Source organism: Phyllobates terribilis, unplaced genomic scaffold (genome assembly GCF_046119375.1).
Source record: "Phyllobates terribilis strain yellow unplaced genomic scaffold, ASM4611937v1 Scaffold_9__5_contigs__length_417890890, whole genome shotgun sequence".
NCBI classification, from domain to species: Eukaryota; Metazoa; Chordata; class Amphibia; order Anura; family Dendrobatidae; genus Phyllobates; species Phyllobates terribilis.
This window is the reverse complement of record NW_027362769.1, coordinates 280,299,577-280,323,280: the sequence shown is the minus strand read 5'-3', so window position 1 is coordinate 280,323,280 and position 23,704 is coordinate 280,299,577. Positions and strand designations below refer to the sequence as shown.

General features: G+C 44.6%; 1 protein-coding gene across 3 annotated transcripts in view; it reads left to right on the top strand.

Moving 5' to 3' along the window:
- VPS16 (VPS16 core subunit of CORVET and HOPS complexes) overlaps positions 1-23,704 on the top strand; it is a 334,351-nt gene that overhangs the window by 5,383 nt on the left and 305,264 nt on the right. For all 3 annotated transcript variants that reach the window (XM_073647833.1, XM_073647834.1, XM_073647832.1), the window contains exon 2: positions 21,956-22,044. In XM_073647833.1, coding sequence (XP_073503934.1) covers positions 21,956-22,044 — 89 coding nt within the window. The remainder of the gene's footprint in view (positions 1-21,955; positions 22,045-23,704) is intronic.

Here is a 23,704-nt window from a genome sequence, read left to right as displayed (position 1 = left end):
CATCAATAAATATTATTATGACAAAAAAGCAAACAAACCATAAAAGTACACATATTTGGTATCGCCGCGTTCGGAATGACCTGACCTATAAAATTGTCCCACTAGTTAACCCCTTCAGTGAACACTGTAAAAATAAATAAATAAAAAACAAAGCAAAAAACAATGCTTTATCATCATATCGCCAAACAAAAAATGGAATAACATGCGATCAAAAAGACGAATATAAATAAAAATGGTACCGCTGAAAATGTCATCTTGTCCCGCAAAAAAACAAGCCGCCATAAAGCTCCATCATCCGAAAAATCAAAAAGTTATAGCTCTCAGAATAAAGCAATGCAAAAAAATAATTTTTTCTATAAAATAGCTTTTATTGTGTAAAAGCGCCAAAACATAGAAAAACGATATAAATGTGGTACCGTTGTAAACGTACTGACTCAAAGAATAAAGCTACCTTATAAATTTTACCACACGCGGAACAGAATAAAAAAAAAAACAGAAAAAACAATTCCTGAATTGTTGGTTTTTGTTTATTCTGCCTCCCAAAAATCGGAATAGAAAGCGATCAAAAAATGTCACGTGCCTGAAAATGGCACCAATAAAAACGTCAACTCATCCCGCAAAAAACAAGCCATCACATGACTGTCTGCCAAAATATGGAAAAATTATAGCTCTCAAAATATGGCGATGCAAAAACTAGATTTTACAAAAAATGCGTCTTTTAGTGTGTGTCAGCTGTCAATCCTAAAAACCCCATATGATTCTGGTATCACTGTAATCGCCCCTGACTTGAAGAATAAAGTTGTCTAATCACTTATACCACACGAGGAACGGCGTAAAAAATAAACTCTCGGGTTAGGGTTGTGCTAGGGTTAAGGTTGTGCTAGGGTTGGGGTTGGGATTTTTTTCAAAAGTAAGAAAAAAAGATGACGATATGGCGACTAGTGTTGAGCGCAAGTGCTCGCTACTTGAGTTTGCATTGGGTGCTCTGGTATGCATTGAGTATCGTGGGTATTTGAGTGACATGCTCGAGTCTCCGCCCCATATGCTTCGCGGCCAAAAAAACGTTGCGGGGATTGCCTGCCATGCACGAGCGATCCCCGCATGGTTTTTTTTTTGGTTGTCTAATAACCGTGAAATATGCGGGGCAGGGACTCGAGCATGTCACTCGAGCACACGCAGTACATGGTGCATACCTGAGTACCCGATGCAAACTCAAGTAGCGAGCACTTGCGCTCAAGACTAATGACAACTTATTCAATATGATGACCTAATGTTATCAAATTCTGTGTCGTACCTATGGGTTCAAAATGTTCACTATACCCCTTGATAAAATCATTGAGGGGTCTAGTTTCCAAAATGGGGTCACTTGTGGGGGGTTTCCACTGTTTAGGCACATCAGGGGCTCTCCAAACACAACATGGCGTCCGCTAATTATTCAAGCGAATTTTACAATCGAAAATTCAAATAGCGTTCTTTCCCTTCCGAGCCCTGCCGTGCGCCCAAACAGTGGTTTTTCTCCACATATGGGGTATCTGCGTGCACAACAAATTTTGGGGTCCATTTTTTCCTGTTACCCCTGCGAAAATAAAAAAAATTGGGTCTAAAGTAACATTTTTGTGAAAAAAGTTAAATGTTCATCTTTTTTCTTCCACATTCCAAAAATTCCTGTGAAGCACCTGAAGGGTTAATAAAGTTCTTGAATGTGGTTTTGAGCACCTTGAGGGGTGCAGTTTTTAGAATGGTGTCACTTTTGGGTATTTTCTGTCATAAAGACCCCTCAAAGTGACTTCAAATGTGATGTGGTCCCTAGAAAAATGGTTTTGTAAATTTTGTTGGAAAAATGAGAAATCGCTGGTCAACTTTTAACCCTTATAGCTCCCTAACAACAAAAAAAAATTTTGGTTCCAAAATTGTGCTGATGTAAAGTAGACATGTGGGAAATGTTATTTATTAACTATTTTGTGTGACATAAAAATTAAAATTTTGAAAATTGCAAAATTTTCTAAATTTTCGTCAAATTTCCATTTTTTTCACAAATAAACGCAAGTGATATCGAAGAAATTTTACCACTATCATGAAGTACAATATGTAATGAAAAAACATTCTCAGAATCAGGGGGATCCGGTGAAGCGTTCCAGAGTAATTACCTCATAAAGTGACAGTGGTCAGAATTGTAAAAATCGGCCTGGTCATTAACGTGCAAACCACCCTCGGGGGTAAAGGGTTAAAGAAGATGTCCAGTACTTTACTCCCCCCACAATGTATCCCCCCGGGCTCCATAAGACTTATTGTAAATACCTTCTGTTGCTGTTTCTGCCTGTGAGCGGCGCTATCGGTGGCCGCTCACAGGCATCACGTGACCCCGCACTGACGTCACGACAAGTGAGGCGTGACTCGGCGCTGGGGTCCCCGCGGTGGCTGCTGGGTTGTGGGCGGAGTTACCCCCCCCCCCACGTCACACCCAGCATCTACCGTGCGCTTTCCCAATGAATGGGGAGAGGCAGAGTGCATGGTGGATGCCGGGTGTGACGTGGGGGGGTAACCCCGCCCACAGCCTGGTAGCCACCATGGAACCTGGAAGATAAAGACCCCCGGCTGCTGCCAGCACTTGTCGTGACATCAGCGGATGTCAGAGCCGACTGTAGCCGGGGGTCACGTGATGCCTGTGAGCTTCGCTATCTGCTACAGAAGGTATTTACAATAACTCTTAGGGGCGCCAGAGGGGATACATGAGGGGGGGGGGGAATATAAAGTAGTGGACAACCCCTTTAAGTTCTGTTTTTAGTTCTATTGTATCAAATACTTATTTCATGCAATAAAATGCAAATTAGTTATGTAAAAATCATACAATGTGATTTTCTGGTTTTTATTTTTAGATTCTGTCTCTCACAGGTGAAGTGTACCTACGATAAAAATGACAGACCTCTCCGTTCTTTGTAGGTGGGAAAACTTGCAAAATCGGCAGTGTATCAAATACTTATTTTCCCTACTGTAGATGAAACCCAATGATGGCCTTGAGCTGCCTTTCTATATGCTTACTTCTTGTAACCATATATTAAAGGCTGCAGCACACCTTTTCAAGGCCTCAGTTCACACACACATTATGAGCACAAGTCTGCGATCTATCTGGCTATGATGCTGGACAACTTCAGTGCAACATCAATTGTATGCACCAGGTGCTACTTGTGCTTTGCTAGCGACCCCTACTGTGGTGTATTTCGATTACATCAAGAATTATTACAACAGGATTATAAAACACGTAATAGTGCTTCTACAAGGTGCTGTGTGCATCAAAACTTCAGCTGGTGATTCCCCATCCTTTCGTTGAACACTGTAGGAGTAGTAGTTATCCACTGCTGACTTGGAGACAAGAGTGTAAAAGCCAAGGGTGAATATAAGGTCTAAGATTGATGTCTTGGTCACGCCAGAATTACCTTGGTTGCTGACCGCAGTTGTATCAGATTCTTCTGGGAGAGTTCTATCGGCGTATCGCACAGCAGAGGCGCCCCAGCCGGTGGCACGTACGTGCCGTGAAGGCTGTAGAGCAGAGAGGTGGTGTGATTGTACAGCCGTCACAGCTTGATGACGTCACGATTTTCAGCTTCCAGTTAGGTCCCTCTTTGGAATACTGAATGAATCTTGTTCGACAGTTGACGTTTTCCAAAAACTTCTGTTTTATTCCTCAAATGCAGTTAAAGCAATAAAACTGCACCTGTTTGGACCAAACCACATTGCCTGTGTGAATGCTACCTAATGCCTACCTGAGAGGGTGAATGCCTACAATATGTATATGTACATAAGATTTGTCATTTATATGCAGAATATTATCTAAAATTTAATTTCATCAGATTGTCTGGCATTGAAAGTTAGTATCTAATACGCTTCTCTCAACAAGAGCTGTTTGTGCCATTTTCTACTGGTCTATTCACTTTTTCAACCACCTTTGCTTCCCTCACCCTGGTCCACTAGACTTTCTTGGCTTCCACATTTTCTGTCCTGTGATGTTCCCAATCTCATCATGGGGGACTTTAACATCCCAATTGGTGATCCCCTCTCCCCATCTGCCTCTCACCTTTAATCTTTAACTTCCTCCTTAATAACTCTCCTACACATGACGATGGGAATATACTGGACCTGCTCTGATCAGTTTATGATTTTACTACCTCCTCTCTCCTGCTCTCTGACCACAGCCTTCTTTCTTTCTCTGTGAAGAACTATCCCCCCCGCTCAGGACATCCCCCATTTTCCACACTTATAGAAATATACGAGCCGTTAATACCCAGAAACTTATCAAGTATCTGCAGTCATCATTGGTCCCAATCTCCTCCCTCCCTCACCTGCCCTTATTCTGCATTGAAACATTGTAATGAAACACTTCAATGTCCCCTGGATGAAGCTGCGCGTCCTACGTTTAGAACAACTCGGCACAGATGACGACTGCCCTGGCACACGTTGCAAACACTTATTCTGCAGCAGTGTTCTAGGTGCATCGAATGTCTGTGGAGAAAATCTAATCTGAGTTGAAGATTTCATCCATTATAAATTCATGTTTAAAACATACAATTCTGCCTTTCACCTCTCCAAACAAGCCTTCTTCAACACCCTCATCACCGCACTATCTAACAATCCTAGATGACTCTTTAACGTACTATATTCTCTCCTAGATCCAAGCGTACAGACCCCCACCACCTACCTCAGCGCTGACAACCTGGCCAATTATTTAAAAAAAAAAATTTACCATATACCAATTTTTTCCTAATCCGATAATATCATGCATTCTCTTTCATCAGGCACTGCATGTAGCTCACTTTCTGTCTTTGAACCAGCCACTGAAGAAGTGACCAGGCTCTTTGCATTTTCTCTCTACCTGCAGCAGTGACCCTGTTCCCCAACATCTCCTCCATTCCCTTTCCCCATCTGTCAGCACTCCCCTAACTAAAATATTTAATCTCTCTTTTCTGGTATCTTTCCCTCATGATTTAAGCCCACCAGCATACACCCATTACTTAAAAAGCTCCCTCAACCAGAACTGTGCTGCTAACTACAGACCTGTCTCCAATCTTCCCTTTATCTCTAAACTCCTGGAACGCCTGGTCCACTCCCGTGTAATCCGCTATCTCTCAGATAACTCCCTTCTTGACCCTTTGCAATCTGGTTTCCGCTCTTCACATTCTACTGAAACTGCCCTCATCAAACTCTCTAATGATCTAACAGCTAAATCTAATGGTCACTGCTCCCTGCTGATTCTCCTGGATCTCTCTGCAGCATTTGACACTGTGGATCACCAGCTCCTCCTCACTATGTTCTGCTCTATTGGCCTCAAGGACACTGTTCTCTCTTGGTTCTCCCCCCTACCTCTCTGACCGCTCATTCACAGTGTCTTTTGCTGGCTCCTCTTCCTCTCCTCTTCCCCTTACAGTCGGGGTTCCTCAAGGATTAGTTCTAGGTCCCTCTCCTATTCTCCTTATACACCACCCCTATTAAACAAACAATCAGCAGATTCTGTTTTCAGTACCATCTCTATGCTGATGACACCAAATTATACACCTCTTCTCCAGACATCTCCCCTACATTATTACACAATATCAGTGATTGTCTTTCCGCTGTCTCTAACACTATGTCCTCCCTCTATCTAAAACTGAATCTGTGAAAAACAGCTCATTGTGTTTCCTTCCTCCACTAACCTACCTATGCCCGATATTGCCATTTCCGTGTGTGGTTCTACCATTACCCCCCCCCAGCAACATAACCGCTGTCTTGGGGTTATATTCGACTCAGATCTTTCCTTCATTCGCCTGCTCTTGTCACCTACATACCTACTACCTTTGACTCGTCAATAACTCTTAGGCTATGTGCCCACAATGCAGAAATGCTGCGGATTTTTCCTGAGCGTTTCTGCATCTCCCCGGCAGAAAAAACGCATGCGGATTGTACATTCATTTTTTTTCTGCCAGGTAGAAGCGTTTGTGAATCATTGTCAAGCGCTTTCCAAGCGATTTTAGCATCACTTGGAAAGTGCTTGACAACTTGGTCACACTATATAAATCCATGCAACCGGCATGGATTTATACAGTGTGACAAAGTTACGATGCTGCAAATGCAGCATCAATAGTAACAAAAAAAACAAACAGTATACTCCCCTTCCAATGGTCTCCAGTCTCCTTCTCCGGTGCGTCCGGTGTCTCCAGCGGCTCGTGGTGCTCTAAAAAGGACCTTCCATGACGTCATTTAGTCATGTGACAGGTCACGCGACAACCGACGTCAGCGGTCGCGTGACCTGTCACATCACTAAATGACGTCATGGAAGGTCCTTTGACACCACCGTGAGCAGCTGAAGAGCCAGCAGCGCCGCCGGGAGCAGATAGGGGGCCATCAGAATGTAAGTATATGATTTTTTTTTTTTCTTTTATCTTTTTTAACTACAGGTACCATGGTACCCGGGTCCGGAGGAGAGTCTCCTCTTCTCCAGACCCAAGTACCATCCGCGGATTGAATCGCATAACATCCGCATGTATACTTTTATGCAAGTTAATGGCGGCGATTTCGCCACGATTCCGCAAAATTAATGGTAGTGCTGCGGATTTTTCCGCAATGATAATCCGCAGCGGAAATTTCCGCAGCATGTGCACAGCACATGCGGATTATCATTGGGAAACATGGCAGACAACTTAACATGCGTTTTTAATGCTTTTTTGCGGCGGGAATTCAGCCGCGGAAACGCGTTAAATCTGCATCGTGGGCACGCAGCCTTAGGCTATTTTCACACATCATGGTTTTTTTCTGCAGCAAAACCTGATCTCTTGACAGGAGGTTGTTCAGGATTTTTCTTGCTTTTTTGCTTGTTTTTGGTGCGTTTTTTTTCCACTATCCCTTTGTCTCTCTTATGCTTGTACATAAAGTTACGTGAAGAATAAAAATCTCATTCTGGTTTTCCCCTCCCCCATGACAGCACACCTTGAGAGAGGATCCGCCCCACCAAGGACAGGAAACCGTCTGAAATAAAAGGGCGGCACCTCTCCCTCGCTTCAGTTGGTTTCCTGTCCTTGATGGGGAACCTGTCTGGAAAGAAGACTTACCTGGGGCTGTCCCGGTGTGGAAGAGCGGGCACTGGCCTGTGCACCGGGTTCAGTATCCCAGAAGCGCCGTCCGCAGCTTCCCCTGGGGTCTCTGCGCCGAGCGGGGCGCACGCGGTGAGGCAGGCTCTGTCCTCCCGGAGACCGCGGCGCCGTCCTCCCCCTGCAGTGTGGAACGCTTCCGGGTGTGACGCGCCTGACGTCACGGCGCAGGGCACGCTGGGAGCGGCGTGCTGGGTGACGTCAGGAGGCGGCGCCGATCCAAGATGGCGGCGCCCATCGGAGCGTCCCAGGCCGTTTTTTTTTTTTTTTTTTTTTTTTCAACGGAGCTCCGGCCTGAGGAAGGAGGAGGGCCCACAGACCGGAGGAGGCTGGATGGCCCTATATTTAAGGGGGGGGGGAGCTATCCTGGAAGCGTGGTGCGCTTCTGAGACATGGCTGATCCAGATAGCCAGGAGCAGCAGCTTACCCCCCCACCTCAGCAACAGAAGCAGAGGGATGCATCGTATACAGACAGCCGCTCGAGTAATCGTAGTGGCAGCCGCAGGAGTAAGGCTTCGAGTGCCTCGGGACCATCCAGAATGGAATCATCGGTTCCGCGACAGCCTCCGAATCCGGTATCCGTTTGTGACCTCCGAGGGTGAGTGAGCTTCGTGAATGTCACTGGTTAGTAACGGGAAGTCTCTTATGTGCTTCCTTTTTTTAGGAGCCTAAGAAGAGTAGTGCCAAGCAAAAGCATAGGATGTGTGCCCTTTGCCAAGCTTCTCTCTCAGTAGAGTGGCAGAAACCACTTTGCCAGGGCTGTGTGACCAAAACCATAGCTGAGAATTCCCGGGATTTTGCTGCAAATTTAAAGTCCATAGTACATGCAGAAGTTCAGGGGTCCCTGAAGGGGTTCCTTAGAGGGAAGAAAAGGCCCCGTAGAGAGGTTTCCTCCGTCTCTGATTCCTCCCAGTCCGAGGAGCAGTGGGATTCATCGTCCTCTTCCTCATCGGGGGGCGGTAGACCCTGCTTCCCCATTGAGAATACAGACAGACTGGTTAGGGCAGTAAGATCAACCATGGGTCTGGAGGAAGAGAGAGCATCTAAATCCCGGGAGGACATCATGTTTGCGGGCTTGGGAGAGAAGAAGAGACGCTCATTTCCGGTGAACAGTAAGATTCAGGGCCTCATTGACCGGGAGTGGAGGAGACCTGAGAGATCAGGGGCTTTACCCTCCTTCTCCAAAAGAAGGTACCCCTTCGAAGAGAAGGATGCGGAACCTTGGGATAAGATCCCCAAGGTGGACGGGACTGTGGCAAGGTCATCGAAGAGATCTTCCCTGCCCTTGGAGGACTCTGGCGTCCTAAAAGATGCCCTGGATAAAAGAGCTGACTCCTTCCTGCGCCACACGTGGGAGGCGGCAGCAGGTGGCCTAAAACCAGCGGTGGCTAGCACCTGTGTGGCGAGGTCCTTGATGGTGTGGCTCCAACAGCTGGAAGACCAGCTTAAAGATAAAAAGGTCTCCAGACAGGCAATACTTGCAGAGCTACCTTTAATACAAACAGCATCGGCCTTCCTGGACGACTCTTCAGCTGACTCGGTCAGACTGTCAGCTAGGGCAGCGGGTCTATCCAACGCAGCCAGGCGGGCCTTGTGGCTCAAGGGTTGCCCAGGCGACCTACCTTCGAAACAGAAACTGTGCTCCCTCCCGTGTGACGGTAGACTCCTGTTTGGCCAAAAGTTAGAAGACCTGTTAGAAAAAGCAGGCGATAAAACCAAAGGGTTCCTGGGATTTTCGGGGGAACCAAGAAGATTTAGTTTTCGGAGGAGAAAATTTAACCGGGGTCGTCCTCCGGGAGACAAAAAGAAATGGGAAACCAAGTCCAAAAAAGAATCGGGCTACATGTTTGGAGGACCATCCTCGAGTTCGAAGAGATCCTCCCAATGACGCCAGGCTGGAAGTGGGTGGAAGGCTTTCCCACTTTTTTCCAGCTTGGGACGCGATAACAACAAACCCATGGATTCTGAAAATTATCAGTGGGGGCCTAAAGATCCGGTTCAGCCAGACCCCCTGGCGGACCTTTGTGGTTACCCCCCTACGAAAGGTCCAGGAAGAACAATTAGCCCTGAAAACAGAAGTGTTAGAGTTAGTAGGAAAGCAGGTTCTTCTCGAAGTACCAGCAACACAGAGAGGGAGGGGGTTCTATTCCCCACTATTCATGATAAAAAAACCAAACGGGTCCTTAAGGACCATCATCAACCTCAGGAGTCTGAACCAAGTAGTAGAAAACCAGACTTTCAAGATGGAGTCAGTAAGCTCGGCAGTGAAGCTCTTACATCGCAACTGCTTTATGGCTGTAATAGACTTGAAGGACGCATATTATCACGTCCCAATCCATCCGGAGTATCAGAAGTATCTGAGAGTAGCCCTGTTTATTCAGGGGAAGCTGAGGCATTTTCAGTTTGCTGCCCTACCCTTTGGCCTCTCCATTGCCCCGAGAATATTTACGAAACTAATAGCAGAAGTGACAGCCTTCCTACGGATCAAGAATGTAGTGATCGTGCCATATTTAGACGACTTCTTGATAATAGGGAAAACAGAAGCCCACTGCTCCGGTCAGCTCCTAGTGGTCACGGAAGTGTTGCATCAGCTGGGGTGGTTAGTAAATTTCCAAAAATCAAGACTAACCCCCCTCCAGGACTCAGACCTTTCTGGGTCTAATCCTAGACTCTCGTCGTCAAACCTGCTTCCTCCCAGAGGACAAAATCTGCAGGTTAATTGCATTAGTCTCGAAGGCCATTCAAGCTCCAGAGATGTCTCTGAGAGAGGCAATGTCCCTCCTGGGTTCTATGACGGCCTGTCTCCCAGCAGTAATGTGGGCCCAGGGGCATATGAGGCGGCTTCAGTGGGAGGTCCTGTCAGCACAGAGGTCCTGCAACGGGCGTTTAGAAGGCAGGCTCTCTCTCTCCCCAGAAGTAGTAGATTCTCTTTCGTGGTGGACAGTCAGGGTCTGACCACAGGCGTTCAATGGTCCAGATCGATAGATCGGGTAGTTACGACCGACGCAAGCAGTTCCGGATGGGGGGGTCATCTGGCAGAACTCTCAATACAGGGTCACTGGGCTTACCACGAGAGGGGATCATCCTCAAACTTAAAGGAGCTTTGGGCAGTAGAAAGATCCCTCAGGGGCTTCCTCCCTCACATCCAAAATCACCATGTCCAGGTCAGGTCCGAAAACCGGACCGCAGTAGCCTATGTGAATCACCAAGGAGGGACAAGGTCACGCCCTCTGATGGTGGTGGCAGACAGGATCCTTGGTCTAGCAGAGCAAAACCTCCTATCCCTCAGCGCCCTTCACATAAAGGGGATAGAAAACGTGAAAGCAGATTTTCTAAGCCGCCATACCCTAAGACAGGGGGAGTGGGGGTTGAACCCGGAGGTCTTCCATCAGATTGTCCAGTTATGGGGGCAGCCAGACATAGACCTGTTCGCCACAAGGGCAAACAGAAAGGTGCAGAGATTTTGCTCCCTAAATCCGGCAGAAAATCCCCATGCCGTAGATGCCCTCCAGATTCCTTGGGGGTTCAGGAAGGCCTATGCCTTTCCGCCATTAGTGATGATTCCAGTAGTGGTGAGGAAGATCCGGGAGGAAGGCGCCAGGGTGATTTTGATAGCCCCTTTTTGGCCCAAGAGGCCTTGGTTCTCTCTGCTTCGGCTAATGTCGGTGTCAGATCCCTGTATTCTACCAGAGAGGCCGAACCTTCTCATGCAGGGACCAGTATTCCATGCCCAGGCCAGGGGGTTCCATCTTTCGGCATGGAATTTGAGAGGTCGCTATTGAGTAGCAAGGGGTTTTCACCAGGCTTAGTTTCTACTTTATTGGGGAGCAGAAAACCGATTACAACTAAGATTTATAGCAGGGTTTGGGGTCAATTCCTAGAGTTTTATAGATATTCCGCTATCGAGCAAACCTCCGATCAGAGGGATCCTGGAATTTCTGCAAAAGGGGCGGGACCTGGGTCTAGCTACAGGGACCCTTAAGGTTCAAGTTTCAGCTTTGGGAGCACTCTACAATTGTAATCTGGCTGGGAATAGGTGGATCTCGAGGTTTATCAAGTCCTGTGCCAGAGCTGGACCGGTTAGGTCCATGGGTGTTCCTCCTTGGGACCTGAATTTAGTCTTGAACGCTCTTACTAGTGAACCATTCGAACCCCTACACAAGGTTTCTCCAAAAATTCTCACCCTTAAGACCATCCTTCTAGTGGCCTTAACGTCAGCCCGTAGGGTGGGTGATCTGCAGGCCCTCTCGGTTAATCCTCCTTACACACAAATCTTTGAGGATAGGGTCACCTTGCGGCCAGATCCAGCATACCTTCCCAAGGTGGTATCTAGATTTCACCGTAGTCAGGAGATTGTGCTACCCTCGTTCTGCAGCAATCCCAAGAACCCAGGGTAAGTCAGGTTCCATAGCCTAGATGTTAGGAGGTCCCTGCTACAGTACATTCACATGACTAGTCTGTGGAGGAAAGACTGTTCTCTGTTCCTGGCCTTTCAAGGGTGTAGGAAAGGTCATGGGGTGTCCAAGGGTACCATCTCTAGGTGGCTCAGGGAGGCCATTTGCTTAGCCTATACGTCCACAGGGGTTCCAGCCCCGGACAATGTGAGGGCTCATTCCACCAGAGCCGTTGCAACCTCCTGGGCAGAGAGAGCAGACGTCTCGATCGAGCAGATATGTAGGGCTGCTACTTGGTCTACACCATCCACCTTCTTTAAGCACTATCGGTTGGATCTATCCTCTTCTGATCTCACCTTTGGGAGAAGGGTACTTCAGGCGGTGGTCCCTCCCTAGGGTGCTCATAAATTCTCCAAAATTCTCTCAAGGTGTGCTGTCATGGGGGAGGGGAAAACACCAAGGTTACTTACCGGTAGCCGGTTTTTCCTGAGCCCATGACAGCACCCGTAGTTTCCCCCCCTTATTTTTTCTATGTTTCTCACACCCTGGTGTGCACTGTTTGGGGTGGTGTGTATATGTATATTGTGGTGTTGGTTATGTGCCTAACCTGTTTAGGGAGGTCCTCTCAATGCTCTGTAAACAACTGAAGCGAGGGAGAGGTGCCGCCCTTTTATTTCAGACGGTTTCCTGTCCTTGGTGGGGCGGATCCTCTCTCAAGGTGTGCTGTCATGGGCTCAGGAAAAACCGGCTACCGGTAAGTAACCTTGGTGTTTTGGCACAAAAAACGCTGAAAATCCTGACACCTGCGTTTTTGGTGCGTTTTTTCACCACCCATTACTTCAATTGGGTGAAAAAACGCTCAAAGAAGTGACATGCTCTATTTTGCAAAAAAAGCCATGCAAAGCACAATATCCTGAACAAACAAAAAAAACATTGTGTACATGATATTTCTGGAATCTCGTAGACTTTGCTGGTACTGTAATAAGCAGCTGAAAATTTGCATAAAAAAGCATCAAAAAACGCTGAAAAAACCATGATGTCTGAACATAGCCTTACTGTTGCTCTTATTTATTTTTGTCTGGACAATTGCAACTCTCTACTACCGTATTTTTCGGACTATAAGACGCATCGGACCATAAGACGCACCTAGGTTTTAGAGGAGGAAAATAGAAAAAAAAGTTTAAGCAAAAAATGTGGTCACTATGCACTGTTAAGGGGGAGCAGGTCTGCTGCTGACACTGTTATAGGGGTAATGTGCCCCAATTCTGATAATATCCCCCATCCTGGTAGATATGCCCCCACTTCCTATTATTCGTGGCCCCCATCCTGGTATTCGTGGCCCCCCTAATCCCCATCCTGGTATTCGTGGCCCCCTAATCCCCATCCTGGTATTCGTGGTCCCCCTAATCCCCATCCTGGTATTCGTGGTCCCCCTAATCCCCATCCTGGTATTCGTGGTCCCCCTAATCCCCATCCTGGTATTCGTGGTCCCCCTAATCCCCATCCTGGTATTCGTGGTCCCCCTAATCCCCATCCCGGTATTCGTGGTCCCCCTAATCCCCATCCCGGTATTCGTGGTCCCCCTAATCCCCATCCCGGTATTCGTGGTCCCCCTAATCCCCATCCTGGTATTCGTGGTCCCCCTAATCCCCATCCTGGTATTCGTGGCCCCCCCTAATCCCCATCCTGGTATTCGTGGCCCCCCCTAATCCCCATCCTGGTATATGTGGCCCCCCCTAATCCCCATCCTGGTATATGTGGCCCCCCCTAATCCCCATCCTGGTATATGTGGCCCCCCTAATCCCCATACTGGTATGCGTGGCCCCCCCAATCCCCATCACGCTGCACATAAAAAAATAAACACTCCTACTCGCCTCTCTTCTCTCTCTCTCCTCCAGCGCTGCGTCCTGTCTGCCCGCACTGATTTCGCCATGTGAGCCGTCCATGGCGTCACTGCCATGCGCAGCTCACAAGGAGAGATCAGCTGCCGGAGATCAATGCTCCCCGCTCCGGGACTGTGTGTGCGGGGAGCAGTGACTTCATGCTCCTTAATAGCCGGCACACAGCGTAGCCGAAGTGCGGTTCCTACTGCTGCCGGGCGTTCGCTCGTGCCGCTATTAAAGGGAAAGGAGAGGTGGTGAATATTCATGCCCTTTAATAGCGGGCACACACGATCGCCCAGCAGTAGCAGGAGCCGCGCTGCAGATACAAAGTGTGCCGCAATTAAGGAGCATGAATATTCAGTGCTCCCCACTCCTATGGGCATGGGGAGCTGTGAATATTCATTTTCTTTAGCAGCAGGGACAGTGTAGGCTGCAGCAGGTGGCTGCTGCCTTCTGTGCCCCGCTCCTCTACCGCAACCTGTCCCCTCACACCATATATATAATATTAAAAACCTCCCCCAACATTCGGACTATAAGACGCATCCCCCATGAGGAAAAAAGTGCGTCTTGTAGCCCGAAAAATATGGTAATTGTTCTTCCTCTTAGTAAACTCCCCCGCCCCCTCCACCCCCCCTTCCTTCCTGAATGCAGCAGTGAGGATCATACTCTTTTCCAACCACTAACCAATGCCTCTACCCTGTGCCAGTTGTTGCATTGGTTGCCCATCCGCTACAGAGTTCAATATAAACTCATCACTCACCCACAAAGTACTCCATGGTTTAGCACTACCCTACATCTCCTCTCTTGTCTCAGGCTATTACCCTACCTGTGCCCTCTGTTCTGCTAATGACCTAAAACCAACTTCTCATGTGCTGCGCCAATTTTTTGGAATGCAATACTCAGGACAATTAGATTAATTTCTAATGGCCACAGTTTGTAATGTGGCCTAAAAATACATTTCTTTACACTGTCCTATCACCTCACTTATCTAACTATTCCCGTTTTGCCCATACAAAATTTTCTTGAAAATCAGGACCCTCGTAGCATCTGTTTACATATCCTCCATGCACTTAATAGCCCTCTGTGTCTCTGCTTGTATACATACTGGCTGGTGACCAGTTCATGCAGCGTTACTTGAATACCCTATATATGAATATATTGATCGCTGCACCATAAAATACAAGCACTTTTTACCATTTGCCTTTCGTGTCCCCCTTCTCCCCCCATTTCCTCATAGATTGTAAGCTTGTGAGCAGGGCCTTTACTCCTTTTGTTATCTGAGTTGTGTTACTCTGTAATGTCTTTATTGTCTGTACAAGTCCCCTCTGTAATGTAAAGTGCTGCAGAATATGTTGGTGTTATAGAAATAAAAATTATCAGCAATTTCTCATTTTTCCAACAAGATTTGTAAAACCAATTTTTCCAGGGACCACATTCCTTTTGAAGTGACTTTGAGGCAGGACAGTGGAGTCGAAGCCGATTTTGATGGAGTTGGAATCAGTATAAAATGGACCGACTCCGACTCCTAAAATATATAATAAATTGGGTGCAGTAGTTTTGTATGTGTACGGTATGTGCTGTAAATTTTTTCAGAAGAATTTGGGAAAGTTATGGAATGTCCTAGAAATGTTTTTGTTCTATTCCTGATCTAAGGGTCTAGGTTTTTAGTTGAGAGGAATCTGTGCTGCACTTTATGTACATGGTCAGTAGTGAGGCAGTGCTGTGGAGTCTGAGTCGATGGTTTGGTTTGGCTTACCAACTCCACAGGTCTGGTTTGAGGGCTCTGTGTGACAGAAAATACCCAAAAGTGACACTATTTTAAAAACTCCATCCTTCAAAGTGATCAAAACCACATCCAAGAAGTTTATTAACCCTTTAGGGGCTTCAGAATTAAAGCAACGCGGAAGGAAAAAAATAAATTTTACGTTTTCCCACCAAAATATTGATTTGGCCTCAAATTTGGCATTTTCAAAAGGGTAACAGGAGAAAATGGACCATACAATTTGTTGTGCAATTTTTCCCAAGTACACAGATATACCATATGTGGTGGAAAACTACTGTTTGGGTGCATGTCAGGGCTTGGAAGGGAAATGGCACCATTTGACTTCTGGAACGCAATTTTGGCTGGAATAGATTGCAGATACCTTGTCACATTTGAAGAGTTACTTTATATGCAAAAACAGGAGAAATCTCAACAAGTGACCCCATTTTTGGAAACTACACCTTTTGAGGAATTCATCTAGGGGTGTAGTGAGCATTTTTAACCCTCAGGCGATTCACAGAATTGTTTAACATTGGGCTGAGTCAATGAAAAATTACCATTTTTTTCACCAAAATGTTGCTTCAGCCCCAAAAATGAAAAGTGCAATTTATTGTTAGTACGCCAATACTGTATACAGTGGGGAAAATAAGTATTTGATACACTGCCGATTTTGCACGTTTTCCCACCTATAAACAATGGAGAGGTCTGTGATTTTTATCGTAGGTACACTTCAACTGTGAGAGACAGAATCTAAGAATCAAAAACCAGAAAATCAGATTTGTATGATTTTTACAGAATTAATTTTGCATTTTATTGCATAAAATAAGATCTTCTCCAGATCTTTCAGGTTTCGGGCCTTTTGCTAGACAGCATTGAGTTTCAGCTCCCTCCAAAGATTTTCTATTGGGTTCAGGACTCCAGGACCTTGAAATGCTTCTTATGTAGCCACTCCTTAGTTGCCCTGGCTGTGTTTTGGGTCATTGTCATGCCAGAAGATCTAGCCTTGACCCATCTTCAATGCTCTTACTGAAGGAAGGAGGTTGTTGGCCAGAATCTTGCAATACATGACCCCATCCATCCTTCCTTCAGTATGGTGCAGTCGTCCTGTCCCCTTTGCAGAAAAGCACCCCCAAAGTATGATGTTTCCCCCACCATGCTTCACTTTTGGCATGGTGTTCTTGGGGTTGTACTCATCCCTTTTCTCCCTCCAAACACGGCGAGTGGAATTGATACCAAAAAGTTCTATTTTGGTCTCATCTGACCACATGACCTTCTCCCATACCTCCTCTGGATCATCTAGATGGTCATAGGCAAACTTCAAAGGGGCCTGGACATGTGCTAGCATAAGCAGGCAGATCTTGCGTGCACTGCAGGATTTTAATCTATTATGGCATAGTGTGTTACTAACAGTAATGTTTGAGACTGTGGTCCCAGCTCTCTTCAGGTCCTCCCATGTAGTTCTGTGCCGATTCCTGACCTTTCTCAGAATCATCCTTACCCCACGAGGCGAGATCCTTCATGGAGCCCCAGACAGAAGATTGACAGTCCTTTTGTGTTTCTTCAGTTTCCTAATAATTGGGCCAACAGTTGCTTCCTTCTCACCAAGCTGCTTGCCTATTGTTCTGTAGCCCATCCCAGCCCTGTGCAGGTCTACCGTTTTGTTCCTGGTGTCCTTAGACAGCTCTTTGGTTTTGGCCATGGTGGAGAGGTTGGAGTGTGATTGTGTGTGGGGACAGGTGTCTTTTATACAGGCAATGAGTTCAAACAAGTGTAATGAGTACAGTGTAGGAGGGCTTCTTAACCCCTTTCTGACCTACTACGTAATAATACATGCCTGTGCCCTGGGCCTTATGGACCAGGCACGTATTATTACGGCAAAGTAATTGCGCCCTCGCCACTGCGTGTCAGCTGATCCTGTCAGCTGACACCCGGCTCTCAGTGCCAGGAACGGTGCCCGCACTGCTCCCGGCACTTTAACCCCTAAATGCTGCGATCGCAGCATTTAGCGAGCAGAGGGAGTGAAACCCCACTGCTCTTGGATCAGAGACCCCATGATGACGTCCCGATCGTTGCCATGGTGACTCGATTTCGTCATGACAACATCCGGTTTACTAGGCACTAGCAAGCTAGTTTAATTATGTGCAGTGCATGATCAAACTAGCTTGTGTCTGCAACGCCGGCAGGTTACAAAGTATAGCAGTGATCCTGCACTGCTATACCTTACAAGTGCGATCAGTCTGCAGAAAGTAAAAGTCCCGTATTGGGACTAAGTAAAGAAGTGAAACAAACCTAAAACAAAATTGTGAAAAATATATATATATATATATATATATATATATATATATATATATATATATATATATATATATATATATATATATATATATATATATATATATATATATATATATATATATATATATATATATATATATATATATATATATATATATATATTTTTTAAAAATATATATATATACATACACAACGACCTGACTTATAAAACTGTCGCACTAGTTAACCCCTTTAGTGAACACAGTAAAAAAATAAAAAATGAAACAACAAAAAACGGTGCTTTATTATTATACCGCCGAACAAAAAGTGGACTAAAACATGAATGTAAATAAAAAAGGTAGAGCTGAAAATGTCATCTTGTTCCGCAAAAAAACAAGCCGCCATACACCTCCATCAGCGGAAAAATAAAAAATATATAGCTCTCAGAATAAAGCGATGCAAAAATTATTTTTTCTATAAAAGTTTTTATTGTGTAAAAGCACCAAAACATAAAAAAAAAATAATATAAATGTGGTATCACTGTAATCGTAATGACCCGAAGAATAAAGCTGCCTCATCAATTGTACCACACGCGCAATGTCATAAAATAGACAACAAAAAAAATTATTCCTGAATTGTTGGTTTTTGTTCATTCTGCCTTCCAAAAATCGGAATAGAAAGCGATCAAAAAATGTCATGTGCTGGAGAATGGTACCAATAAAAACGTCAACTCATCCTGCAAAAAACAAGCTGTCATGTGACTGTTGCCAGATACAGTATATGGAAAGATTATAGCTGTCAAAATATGGCAATGCAAAAACTAGTTTTTGAAGAAAAAAAAAAACCGTCTTTTAGTGTGTGACAGCAGCCAGACATAAAAAAACAAACAAAAAAAAACTATATAAATCTGGTATCGCTTTAATCGCACCGACCCGAAGAATAAAGTGGTCTAATCGCTTAAACTGCATGAGGAGCGGCGCAAAAAAATAAAACCAATTCTTGACCTGCTGTTGATTTGTTCATTCTGCCTGCCAAAGTTCGCAGTGAGGCTCAGCGGACATTCATCCTGATGTGAGCGATTACATCGGGTTTTCCATGTAAATCTCTAAAATATGTGATTTGGACGGAACCCCCGGCAGAAGATTCCCATATAATGAAGCAGATGGAGGCACCGTGGATGCTGCCTCATGATAGTGAATGGATCCTTTGGGGGTTTCATCTGAATCACATCATTCGGATATTTCGATGGAAACCCCGATGTAAGTGCTCAGCGTAGAGCGCACGATAAATGTGATCCTAAACGTTATGTAAAATGTTCCCAATAAAAGCTTCAATCCATAAAAAAAGCAAGTCTCCACTCGGGTCAGTCATCTGTTAACAAAAATATAGGGGCTTCCATGTTACTGGTAGTACAAAGGCTCTGGAAAAGCGCTATGGCTCCTCACCCCCCCCCCCCCTCCCCAAAAGAAACTGGGCGAATTCTATACTACCAAATCCTAATGCCCCACAGTATGGCTAAACCACATTTAGCATCCATTTCTGTAGTGACGAGAGCCCGCCTAATTTACGGGTGCATGTCTCCAGAAGCATGAGCTGGGCACTACAATAGCAGATTTTCAATTTTCACTCGGCAACATGCACTGCAGCTTGTTTTTGGAAAACACCCATAGTCAAATCCTCACTACACCTGTAAATAAATTCTCAAAGGGGTATAATTTCCAAAATGGGGTCACTTGAGGGGGGATTCTGCTCTTCTAGCACTTAGGGGCTCTCTGTGTTCAAAAAGTCAAATGGCTCTCCTTCCCTTCCATGCGCCCAAACAGTAGTTTTCCCCCACAATTTTTGTGAAAAAAAAAAAAAGTAAAATGTTTCATCTTTTTCCCTTCCATGTTGTATTAATTGTTATCGAATGTGGTTTTGAGGGGTGCAGTTTTTAGGATGGTGTCACATAGGCCCCTCAAAGTCACCTCAAATTGCTGATCAACTTTTAACCCTTCTAACTTCCAATCAAAATTTTTTTTTTTTTTTAAATGATGCTGATGTAAAGTAGACATGTTGAGAAATGTTGTTTATTAACAATTTTGTGTGACAACTCTATAGTTTAGGGGCATAAAAATTAAGTTTGAAAATTGCCAAATTTTTGCCTAATTAATTTATTAGCACATTTTTCTTTATATGATCACTGCTCCATGTTTTCGCCATTTGTAGACAATGGCTCTCACTGTGTTTCGCTGGAGTCCCAAAGCTTTAGAAATGGCTTTATAACCTTTTCCAGACTGAGAGATCTCAATTACTTTGTTTCTCATTTGTTCCTGAATTTCTTTGGATCTCAGCATGATGTCTAGCTTTTGAGGATCTTTTCGTCTACATCACTTTGTCAGGCAGGTCCTAGTTAAGTGAATTCTTGATTGAGAACAGGTGTGGCAGTAATCAGGCCTGTGTGTGGATAGGGAAATTGAACTCCGCTTCCCAAAGATGTGATAAAACGCAGTTCATTTATGTTTTAAGAGAAGGGACTGGGAGTAATCACTTTTTTGCACAGGGCCCTTTAGGTTTGGATTTCCTTTCCCCTTATTAATAAAGACCTTCATTTTAAAAACTGCATTTTGTGTTTACTTGTGTTTACTTTGTCTAATATTTAAAGCACACCTGTCAGCAGGATTGCGTTCAGTAAACCACATACACTGTCAGGTGGGCGTCGTTACACTGATTAATATGATACTTTGGTTGATATGCGTCCTGTGGTTCTTTATTAATCTTTATTTTCAGTTTTGAGATAATGATATTCTCGTGCTTTGGGGTGGTCTTTACAGAGGGGCTTTATCTGGTGCTCTGATTATGTATTCCTATGTATGGCTTCTGACAGGTCACTGTGCCTTCAGTGACCTGCCTCCTATTTTAAATACTACATCTGTAATTCTGTGGTACAAATCCAGAAATTTGCCTGCAGCAATATGGTGCCGGCCCCCACGCATGCGGAGTAGCATCTCCTGTTTGCCGATAGATGCTAATTCTCAAATGTGACCCGCGGTGCCATATTGCTGCAGGCAATTTTTTTTTTCCTCCAGCAAAATGGTGGCGCTTGTGCTTGTGGTCCGTCTCAGAGTGTGTCAGGAATTGAAAGAACCGGAACAAACTGACCCTGTTTTTTTTTTTTTTTTTTTCTTTTTTTGTCAAAAGTCTTCACAGGGGATTAATCTTGGTGTTACACCTATGATCCTGAAACAAAACCGCAGTCCAGGCAGTAGAAGACTGCTTTATCACCCAGACCAAAAAAAGCACAGCAAGTGAAATCAAACTGGAAGTCCATGATGATTTGTTGTTTTTTTTTTTACATCAAAGGGGTCGTTCACGTTGAAATTGTTCCTCAGGGCACCACAGTGAACCAATGTTACTATCTGCAAGTGCTGAAGCGATTGCGTGAGTCAGTGAGAAAAAAAACAACCTGAATTATTTGTGATCTGGGGACTGACTGCTCCATCATGACAACGTGCCCCCCAGCACCGCATTGAAAATCAACCAGATTTTGGTTAAAAACGACATGACAACGGTTTCTCACCCCCCCTTACTCGCCTGACCTGGGCCTCTTCGATTTTTTTCTTATTCTTAAGAGTGAAGAAAAACTTAAAGGGAAAGCGTTTTCAGGACATAGAAGAAGTTAAGAAAAAATAGCTGGAAGCATTTAACAGCATTAGTTCAGAAGAATATAAAAAATGTTTCGTACAGTGGAAAACCGTTGGGACAAGTGCATATCGTATAATGGACAGGATTTTGAAGGGAATTAATGTTTTCAAGATGTTATCTTGAATAAAAAAAATGTAAATATGTAACTCTTGTTTTTTGGGGTATCCCCTTCTATACACTCCACACAAGTTCCAACAATTTATCTTCTTGATAAACTTTTTATTTTCACATTTTGTTAGCTAGTGGGTGGGTCACGACATGAACCTCACGCTCTCATAGTTCGCACAATAATCACACTTAAACCCGTTCATTTTCACTTTTATTTTTTAATTTTACCTTTTTCTTTGATTGTTTTTATTTTTTGTATACACTTTACAATCATTTAATTTCAATGTGTTTTACACATCTGGTTGTCAATCTTTATGCATTCCGGTCATAAGACATCAGAGGTCTGCTTTTAGCACACCTGTATTTAAATGCCATGTCTATTTATACCTGCACTTGTTGGCTGTACTCATCATTGTGATTTGTCCTGATGATGAAGTATACTTCGAAATATGTTGACAAATAAACCGCACTCCTGTATTCCCATTGCCTGCTCATCACTGACCCGTCGGCAGCGCAGGTTTTAACCCATTCTTCTCCAGCCTTGGATATACTTCAATTGCATCTCAGTTGTTTAATTTTAAATCCAAAATAGTGGCATACAGAGCCCAAATCATGAAGATTCGGTCACTGTCCAAATATTTCTGGACCCAACCGTATGTCTATAATGAGAATACCCTTTTTATCCTTTTTGCAAATATTTTATTGTAACAGATGAACATTTTATTTTGCTTACAGAAAATTTGATCTATATCAAATGGAATGGAACATCAAAGAAGAATTTAAAGATTGCCTTGTAGCTGTAGGTCCATATGGAGGACCAATAGGTATGTTCAGATATTTAATATACTATAGTGTCTTATGATGAAATATTAATTTGGCCCAGGATGTTATACAGTATATCACAAAAGTGAGTACACCCCTCCACATTTTTTTAAATATTTTATTATCTTTTCATGGGACAACACTGAAGATATGACACTTTGAGGCTGCATGCCCACTATGCGTTTTTCGAGCGTTTTTGACGCGGAATTTCTGCAGTGAAAACGCTTAAAAAACGCTTGGTAATACATGCCTCATGGTCCCCAATGATAATCTGCATGTGCTGTGCACATGCTGCGGAAATTTCTTCTGCGGATTATCATTGCGGAAAAATATGCAGCATGTCCATTAATTTTGCGGACACGCAGCGTAATTGCCGCCATTGACTTGCATTTAAACGCATAATATCCTTATGAGCACATGTGGATATAATGCAATTCAATGTGCGAATGGTACCCGGGTTTGAGAGGAGGAGACTGTCATCCAGACCCGGGTACCATAGAACCTGTTAAAAAACAATTTAAAATAAAAAATAAAGATTATACTCCCCTTCTGATGGCCACCGGTGTCCTTGTCTCTGCTTGCCAGCATCGGGGGCCATCAGAAGGCAAGTATAATCTTTATTTATTTTTATTTTATTTTTTACCATTTTTATTCATTTTTTTTTAACTATTACTTGGTCACACTATATAAATCCATGCCGGTTGCATGGATTTATATAGTGTGACCAAGTTGTCAAGCACTTTCCAAGTGATGCTAAAATCGCCTGGAAAGCGCTTGTCAACCCGCATGCGGAAATGCAAGTGAAGAACGCTTCACTTCCGCATGTCCCTGGCAGGAAAAACACATGTAAAATCCGCATGCGTTTTCCTGCCAGGGAGATGCGGAAAAAATCTGCATCATGGGCACTTCCTGATACAAGGTAACGTAGTCAGTGTACAGCTTGTACAGTGTAAATTTGATGTGCCCTATAAGTAACTCAACACACGGCCATTAATGTCTAAACCGCTGGCAACAAAAGTGAGTACACCCCTAAGTGAAAATGGCCAAATTGTGCCCTAAATGTGAACATTTTGTGTGCCCACCATTATTTACAAGCACTACCTTAAATGAGTATTCCCATCTCCAAGATCCTATCCCAATATGTAGTAGGTGTAATAATGATATTAGAAAATGCCTCCAATTAGAAATGTAGTATAGTTTTTCAGATTCTCTGTCTCTTTCCTCATGTGCAGGCATTGCAGGATCTTAGGTATCCATGGTATATATATATATATAGCTCTCAGCATAAGTGAGTACACCCCCTGTTTATTCGTACTCCCATGACAGCACCACGAGAGAGAGGATCCGCCCATCAAGGACAGGAAACCTACAGGTTAAAAAGGGCAGCACCTCTCTCCCGCCTCAGTTTAGGTTTCCTGTCCATGATGGGAGACGTGTCAGGTACCTGCAGGAAGAAGACCGGTCTCTTGCCCTGATGGATAGACAGGGTGCCTGGAGCGGTGAAGTTCCTGCCCTGGTCGGTCTTGTTTGTTCTGGAGATGCCACGGCAGGGCTCATTCGGGCACCTCCGTGTGCGTTGTGGTCAGCGTGACATCCCCTCGGTGGAGCCGGATGGTCCGCGCTGTGTGGGACCGCATGCGGGCACACCCCCCGCTGCATTAT